Source organism: Syngnathus acus, chromosome 13 (assembly GCF_901709675.1).
Source record: "Syngnathus acus chromosome 13, fSynAcu1.2, whole genome shotgun sequence".
In the NCBI taxonomy this organism is placed as follows: Eukaryota; Metazoa; Chordata; class Actinopteri; order Syngnathiformes; family Syngnathidae; genus Syngnathus; species Syngnathus acus.
Genome location: NC_051098.1, coordinates 10861452 through 10870461, shown reverse-complemented (window position 1 = coordinate 10870461; position 9010 = coordinate 10861452). Strand labels below are relative to the sequence as shown.

The window sequence follows — 9010 nt, the reverse complement described above, 5'->3', positions numbered from 1 at the left end:
TAAACAAAATGCATGCACACTTATTTGTTGAGTTATTTTGGCCTTGCGGTTATTGGCACGGTGCAGCTGTGAAGAAAGATTACGCAAATTGCAGGGGAGGCTTAAATATAATTTAGTATACATCACGCCTGACTGAATTTAGTGAAGTCTTTGATGATATTTTGACACTTCAGATGAGGCCTTATTAATTTGACGTGACACAAGCAGTGTTAAAAATTGAAATTTATTCTTGTCTAGAACAGTGGCATGTTTTTAAAGAAACATGTGGAATATATAGACGATTTAAAAAGTTTACACAGCCCAGTTTGAATCCCATTTTTTGTGATCTACAAGATAAATCATTTTAAAAACCTTTTCACCCATAATTTTTTTTATGCTCTAGACGGCCTTTCCAGACATTTTTCAAGAGACAGCTCTCATTGTTCATTCATATCAGTGAGGAGAATGGTTAAAAAGAATTTAAAAGGTATAAAATTTGGCTTATTATTGGTTAAAAAAAAGACAGTGGATGACATTACTAAGTTCAGTGTTGCATAGCTATTCACTGAAATTTGTGTGAATGTTTGTTTGTCTCCCTGTGCCCTGCGATTGGCTGGCGACCAGTTCAGGGTGTAACCCACCTATCGCCCAAAGACAGCTGGGATAGGCTCCAGCACACTTCTTTATTCTTGCTAAAGAAACGCATCACCTCAGCATGATGTTGCTACCAACATGTACCATATTAGGGATAGTGGAAAAGGGTGTGCACAGTTGTGCAACCTTATGTAAACTAAAAACATGGCAATTTAACAGGGGTGTGTAGACTTTTCATGGACAATTCATAAGAGGTAAGAGCAAAGGATCAAGAGTTTTAAAAAAGAAAGGTTGAGGTTAAAAACATGGCCGTCCACTGTCCACACTTAGGCCAGAGAACCCATTGGGTCCCAGGCAGCAAGTATAACAGGTTCTTGATTCATGACCTCCAGGACATCAGGAGAGAGGAATTTTTTGTCTACTACCACCTCGTACACATACTCTGAGAACCAATCATCGGTCATGATGAGGTAACCTGCAGGGACACAGAAACAACATCATTGGATTATCACTTGGGCCTCTACCGATTTTATTTTATTTTAGGAATCCCAACATCAAGATGTGAGAGCCTGAAGATGTTTTGGTCTGAGCAAGCAGACCTTATTTGTTATCTCGTTTTAACTTTCCTGTCATCCTCAGAGCTGAGAATCCCACACACAGTGGACATCAGACTACAAGGGCCTAAACAATATATCACGGCGGTATGTGTGTGTGTATTTTGTCCGAGTGTTCGTCCAAGTACGCAAATCGTAGTTGGCACGTTGCCTCGACTGCCACTGATGCAGACGGATGGGAACACGCGTGTTGGGTGGCATAATGCTGGTTGTCATTATTTGTTTTGAGGGAAAGGCTGACCGTCGACTCTCACAGCTGAGGAAAGGCTGTGGCAGCCATCTTGCTTACATCACAACTAGAATCGTTTCAAGGAACATAGAGTACAAGGAATGAACGTAAGATATATAAACTGAGAAAGCACACTGACAACTTTCCCGTGGGGCAGAAGCTGCTGAGAATATAATTCATATTTTGATCTATGTTCGGTTCTTGATGGTGAAAGGATCAGGTATCAGGTTCATATAAATTACCCGAGCCCATCTGGAGCCAACATCCCATCAAATTGAAAATGATTATAAAAACATAACAATTGCCAAACTTTGCTCCAAACTACGCAAACGTATAAGCAAGTGCAGATGTGAGCGCTTTAATATTGAGGGGGAAACAAAGTTAAACTTCTCCTTCGAGACTCTTAAGGCTTTATTAAAAGGCTTCAGGGAAGATGTCAAGCTCATAAACATACTCCACAGCCTTAACTTCCTATTTACTCTGAGACTCCCTTCCAAAATTAACTCTCATCTAGTGGTACATGCCTTTGCTTTTTATATCCCCCTCGATGAATTCAACCTGTACAATGAGGCCAGTCCTGATCCATCTTATGTCTTTTTCATTCATATTCATACTCCAAACATCTTAGCTTGAGTAGGCCCCTAGGTTCTCAAACATTTGCTGTCAACACTTTATTAATATGGCTGCCAAAAAGGCTGAAGCACTTGTCTTTCCTCATCTGCTGGTGTTTACGAATTTAAAAACAATGTGTGTGTTGCCTGATGATGCATGAACAAATTTGCAGTGGAATGCCGAGCAGAGTTACAAAGACGATGACGGCTTTGCAAGAAGGGATGAAAGGATGTGCGGCGCATTAAATAAAAGCTTATTGACATCTGATCAAGTTGCATGCTGCCTTTTGTTACGGAGCCTGGTCAATACTGAATATGAAGCTTGCTTTAATTAAGGAGTCACAGTCGGAAACAACAATTGTAGGGTGCGCATGAAAAAAGCCACATGTGCAGTCCCTATAATTTCTCAATAACAAGCAGTCAGGAATGTGTTGAAAGTTAGCCCCCAGGCCCTTGCGCACTCAGTAAATGTCTAAGAGGAGAAACATGATGAATTTCAGCAACAAAATATGAAACTATATTTGCTTGAATACTAGGCTCTAACATTTAAATGCCCCAAAAAATCTGTCGCCCATTTTGGGGTGTTTATGTAAATAATTCCATACGCAATCAAGTATTTAGTGGTGAGGTGACTTATTTTGGTTAGCAAACTAGTTGAAATGGGCTAAGCAGTATGTACTGAGTTAATTACATTTGAAACCTATTATTGTTTTATTGTCATTTGTGGGGAAGTCTTAAATCGTGGTTGACACAGTCAGCAGTCAATACTGCACTCGAAATTTGTGTGTGTAAAAAATGATATATTTATCTTTAAAAACAACAATAACCTCACACACTTGGTTACCTTTGTTCCCACGGTCATCTCCCCAGGAATTCTCCACTCTCCACTTTTCATAACCCTCTTTTCCATCCTGAGAGAATCAGAAAGGGAAGACAATGAAACGATGAGAGCAAAACAGGGAACATGTGAGACTTCTGACAGCTGGTGCCACTTAAAGGGGAGACTGACAGCACCATAAATCACTAAAGACAATTCACAAAGAGAAAAGTTGGATGCAATCAATCACACAGCAGCTCCTTTTGGCAACCGCCAGTTGTATCCATGATGGACCGCATCCAAAATGGACATCCTCACCGATGTGTTTGTGTGTGCCTACCTTGTCGGTGACAGCGGTGAGGATCATGGCGTGGGTCATGAGAGAGTCTCCGCATAGCAGCCGCTCTGCCTTAGAGAGGTTCTTGACTGAAATTCCAAACACCAGCTCGTGGTTGAAGCTGCAGGTACGCAAATTAAAAGAAAATATGTTCCAAGATGCTCAAACTCAACTGTGCCATTTCCCTGTGTAATCATAATTAACAAAGAAAAAAGTAAATGCAGTAAACTCATAAATATTTACATATTTCTGTGGGGGAACCTATCCTCCATAATTTGTTAAATAATTTGTTTTATACTGGGCCCAACAAATAAAAGTAGTGCTTTGCTGCTATTTTTGTGGGATCGTGTTGCCAAGGAACCATGTTGAAGTGAGATGAGGAGCTTTATTTGGACAAAAGTAGCGCTTTGCAACCATCCTGTGTTATTTATAGGCAAATATATGACTGCCTGACTGTCTTGAATTTGACCTATGCTGTCGCCATAGGGATGGAACACACAAATTCTGAGGTATTTTTTGTTTTTTTTCCACTTCATGCAAATTGTTATGAACTGCCACAGGAATGAAAGTTGATCTGCGTCAGAAATGTAGCGCAAAGCTGGCTCGGTGGTTAGATTTTAGCATGGCGCCAGTAACTCAGACAAATGGCGGTGCACCTGAAGGGCAGCCGTGAGAATTATTCTGCTGTGATAAGACAGATGCCTCGTGGAGGAAAAAAAGAGGTCTGGTCTTGTCATGCTACAGTGAGCTAGTACAAATACCACAGCCATGAAACTTTGTCAAATTGAGTTGGGCTGGTTTACGCTTCTATCGGATTATCTTACACGACCGTTGATCTTGACTTCAAAAACAATTTCGTGATTTGCTTCAGTATTTTTAGCTCATCTGCACCTTCACCCAGAAATTATGTACCGCTAAAATAGAAACAGGATGAGCAGAAAACTCACACGTTCATATCGTTAATGCCCAGCTTGCCGTGGAAATGTTTGTCGACGTCACAGCCGAACCACACGGCCTAAAATAGAAACACGTCAACACGTTTAAAATTAGACAACAGATGTACACTTATTAAAACTTACTTCTCCTTCTTTTATGGAATCTGCAGCCGCCTTTTTAAGAAGCTGGATGGGTTGATTGTTGTAGAGTGTCTGGCGACCTTCAACCATGTTGCCTAGGAACTCCACACTGTACAGCTTCTCGTAAGGGTTGTGGGGTCGAGGGTCATTCACAAGGCAGATCTGACAAAAATTGTAATTTTAGAGACTTGTGAACAGCACCAAAGATTACTCATATTATTGTCCCACATACTTTGTCCTGCATGTTGTAGAGAGGTTTGACGTGCACCCTGTAAAACTCTTGAGGGGTGAGGGGTCCCACGCGATGGAAATTCTTATCCTTGTCCCGGTACTCCCAGCAGATGGTCTCAGGCGGGCTGCCGAGACAAACGCTCGTCACCCGGAACACCTTCACGGCAAAAACACAGTAAGGCCATCGTTTAGCATTGTGTGACGCACGCCGGCGAGTTCAGTAGCGGGACGTTTCCAAAACCCCTTGACTTATACTTTAAGCAACAAAAAGCTGACTGTCCTGGGTTGTGACCCTCCAAATGCCTCACAATACACATCGACCATCACTGCTACTAATCCCACCCAGTTCAGCTCCTTATTCTTTCCACACCACTTCCCTCCCTACAGCCATTTCTCTCATTTCCCTTTTTGTACCCCACAACCTTTCTTCATATGCATCTTCCTGCTGTCCAAAAGAATGATTTCCGGTGATTTCCCTTCTAACCTCTGCTGAAGCTCTCAGGAATTTCCCCTCATGCTTTGCACCTCTCCTGTCCCTGTTTTTTTTCTCTTCCCCCAGGACGGTATACATACAACTGGTATCCTGAATGATAAGAAGGAACTGAACAATGAGAAGCTATGCAGACAGAAAAATATGGCACCTTGGAAATACAACAAAGGATCTAAGAATGTAAGGAAGACATGATGGACAGCTACCACCACTCCGTCAGAAGGGTCACCTCAATACTTCCCAAAGTAGGAATGACGAGGGCACTTTGATACTGCAAAACATGCAATTGACTCCGCCACCTCCCACACACGTGCGTAGGAGAATGTTTTCAAACCAAACAAACGATCCTCGAATAACATCCGCATGATAAGACAAAAAAAAAACAATCGTGTCTAAGATTGCATTCACTCAATTAATCCAAAACTAGGGAGCTGTGAAGCAAAATGTACCGACTACAAATGGCAAAACGTGCATAGTACAGATTTGAACTTCTTTTGATACTCATCAAATGTCCTTGTACGACACCCATTTTAGCCAACTCATTCTTTTAACATGAGCAAATTCTCCATTGCAGCTGGCAATGTTTCCCAAAAACAAACCACTTCCAGGTGGGCAAACAAACACTGTCGACCGTCGGGCCTACCTCAGCAGACACGCAACACCGTGTCTGCAACGTTTGCCGTTTCAAGAAGTGTGCGTGTGTTTTTGAACAAATAAGCCAGGAGTAGAAAACAGCCAAACAGTCATCGACAAACAAGACGCTGTATTGGGAACGTGTCTCAATCAGATGCCAACCATTGTTATGTAGATAAGAAGACAGAGGATGAATCTCATGAATCAATTGGAGGCTGACTGACAAATCAGTTTGACTTTTTTCCACCACACTGAGTATTGGAGATATTTTGATTGCTCAGTTTGACTTCAAAAAGCTTGCGCAATGTGAATTTGACGTTATTCATATCCAAAAATTCCTGCCTGATATTATGATATTACATATTGTAGTATTGTTTCTGCACTATTGTTTTAATTTTAACACCTGAAGTGCTAGAGAAAAACAAACAAACAAAGATTTGCTGATTTGCTTGATCAGTGTAATTATTGTTTGAATGCAGGCATTTGTAAGATTTATTTGTAGATCTAAAGACATTACTCTCAGTAAACTATTATTTAATAGCGCCCTCTTCTGGTTAACAAGAATCATTGCTGTGGTGGGACTCATGGTGCAGTGTAAACCTCTGCCATAAACATGGGCTTAATGATGCTTACTATTATCTTTCTAAAGTGTCATTTCTCTGTCATTCACTTTGTATCTGAAAGACTCCCGCAACTATTCTCTCGACTGTAACCTCAGCCTTCTTAAATTGTATTCTAAAATAAATGTTGCACACATGGATGCAGCTATGAAAACAGAAATAGTACATACCTCCTCGATCATGGTGTGAATGGCGTCGGAGATTTCCGATTCAGTTGCTTCACTCTCTACCATGCTCCTCAGTTTGAAGCAGTATTCTCGAAGCTGCAAGACACAATCGGAGATGAACAAAAGTCAGCGCTTCCAATGTCAGCAATTGTTGGTTGTCTTAAATGGAATACATGCACACCTTATGATTGAGAATGCCATTCATTCTGCGGGATGCCTCTGAGCTGTGTGCCTCTGGGAAGCATTTCTTTGGCATAACACCATACTTTTCTGGAGAAAAGACAATATGATACAATATTCATCCACATATGTACAGTGACTATTATAGGCAAGATCAGATTGATAGATTTGACGATGCGGACTACAACTAACCAATGAGATTGACCAACATATCCCACTGCCCTCCATCGTTGGCTGGATTGGAGAGAAGGAACTGGAGCAGGCGGCCATCCATTGGCTCCTTCCTCTGTGCCGTTTCCACAAAGGCGTGGAGGAAGAAATAACACCGCTCAATCTGCAGAGAGAAAAAACAGCAGAAAACCCCAAAATAGTTAGTAATAATAGAATAATGTAAGTTAGTTTACTCCAGTGGTGTATTATCCTCTCATAGAGTGGAGAAAAGGAAAATCCATGCACCTCAAAATCTCACCTTGTCCCAGAAGAAGAGGTAGGATTGACTAAATTCAAATTCCTCTATGTTAAACTTCTTCATGAAGGGAAGACGCATGACATTGAGACATGAAAAGATCCAACATCTTCCTGATGAAGAAAACAAGTAAAGAGACATGTCAGTTTGGGTACGACTCAAACACAAGTCCAATGCTAGAATGGAAATTGGTCTTCTTGCAATATCACGTTGACATACTGATAAAAAGTGGGATCCACATTTTTAGGGTGCCCACTAAGTCGACATTATGCAGCTATCAGTCATTAAAGAAAACTGCAATGCCCATAATGCATTTAGTTTATGAGTGAGTATGCAACACAACTGGAAACATTACCATTTTTTTTTTATTTATTTTTTACACAGTCTTTATTGTTAAAAATATTAAAAAGTGCGAAGCAGATTCAGCAATTCCTCTACGCCACATTGTTATATGATAAGCATCAACAAAGTTAAGGGGGAGTATGAAATTTAACTAGATTAGGTTTTATGATAGTGGTTGATTCTTCTCTCACACTCATGGTAATAATGTCGCGATGCTACGACAAACATTTTATGCCCAATTATTAAAGCTTTAACACAGGTTTGACCTGGAAAGGATGACCGCAACTTCCCAAACCATCCGAGTGAATAAAACAAAAAAACAGATAAGAAATAGAATGGAATAACTACCTGAGCTTTTTTGGTTAGTGACAGGCTTGCCCTCTGTGGGGATAGCATGCTGAAAGATGTGTACCGTATCCTGGACAGTCTGCCGGTGGAGGCAAACTTCCAGTGGGTCGATGCAGGTTGACACATTCTGGGCTAACAGGTAGCGGGGCTCTGCCTGCAGGCGCTTGAGAAAGCCGGCAATCTTCTCTTGACTGAGACCTGGAATAGCAAGAATGGAAGACGAAGCCCATGAGCATATACTGAAAAGGAGAGAACATCTAATTGGCCAATGAAAAGGGGATGGGTTGCATAAATACAGGACTGTCTCAGAGAATTAGAATATTGTGATAAAGTTTTTATATTTTCTGTAATGCAATTAAAAAAAAACTAAAATGTCATACATTCTGGATTCATTACAAATCAACTGAAATATTTCAATTTAACATGGTAGGAAACATTAATATGGACAAGCATAATATAAATAAAATGAATAAAAAAAAATATATATAAATCTCGGCAAGCATCCGCACGGGATGAAACTAGGCTCATGCACAGCAAGAAAAAAAATGAAAAAAGAAAAAGAAAAAGCAATGCCAGATCATAGTTGACGCTCCGTAAACGACGCAAAGTTCTTACATTGCATGACTAATTCGTGAAAAGTCTTGATTTGGTTACCGTCGTTAAGTCAGCAACAACAAAAGATGACTGACGTGTAATCGCACGTAAGATCAGGGTTGGGCACGTCTGCTGTGCATATTGACAAAACCTGAAATAATTATGTTCCTTTCACATGCATAGACTGACAGTTTCATTAGCACATGCACAAGTCCACTAGTAACAATCTGAGCTACTTTCAACAGTTTTTTTTTTTAAACAAGTGCGTCTATTTGAAGCGTGATGGGTTTTTAAATGCTATGTTTATCTTTCAAAGACAAAGCTGTGAACTTAAAGACAAAGCCACCGCGCTTGGTAGACATGCTAGCTTGAGAATGCTAACTTAGCCGATTAGCTTCCTCAATTGTCATGATCAAGCTGACATGCATAGCCCAGGCTTAAAAAAAACCCACGGGCATTTAAACGTGATAAAGCAGCAGCAAACCTACCAGGTTCCATATTTTCTTGGAGCTTGAGGAGTGTTGTTTTTCGTGATGAAATATAAACAAAACAAAAATCACCGGTTCTTGGTTGACGTCAGACACCGTCAATGTCCAATAAGGAGGGTGCGCTCGTTTCTTTATTCCGTGTCAAGTCTTGGAAGTAGAGATGGGCGGAGTTTAAAGTGGAGCTTTGTGATATC

General features: G+C 40.7%; 1 protein-coding gene across 1 annotated transcript; it reads right to left on the bottom strand.

Moving 5' to 3' along the window:
• Positions 1–205: 205 nt before the first annotated feature.
• Positions 206–8961, bottom strand: blmh (bleomycin hydrolase). The gene is made up of 12 exons (XM_037267159.1): positions 8817–8961; positions 7735–7932; positions 7048–7157; positions 6771–6912; positions 6580–6668; positions 6402–6494; positions 4490–4645; positions 4261–4419; positions 4129–4196; positions 3185–3302; positions 2872–2938; positions 206–1048 (listed from the first exon to the last, which is right to left on the bottom strand). The coding sequence occupies exons 1-12, from the start codon at positions 8824–8826 to the stop codon at positions 900–902; spliced, it is 1359 nt and encodes a 452-aa protein (XP_037123054.1). The 5' UTR covers positions 8827–8961; the 3' UTR covers positions 206–899.
• Positions 8962–9010: the final 49 nt, after the last annotated feature.

Excerpts from the sequence above, each read along its gene's own strand:
- blmh (XM_037267159.1), bottom strand. Across the intron at positions 7,158-7,734 it reads CACTAACCAAAAAAGCTCAG|GAAGATGTTGGATCTTTTCA; the intron begins GTAGTTATTCCA and ends TTTCTTCATCAG. Across the intron at positions 6,669-6,770 it reads TATGTTGGTCAATCTCATTG|AAAAGTATGGTGTTATGCCA; the intron begins GTTAGTTGTAGT and ends TCTTTTCTCCAG.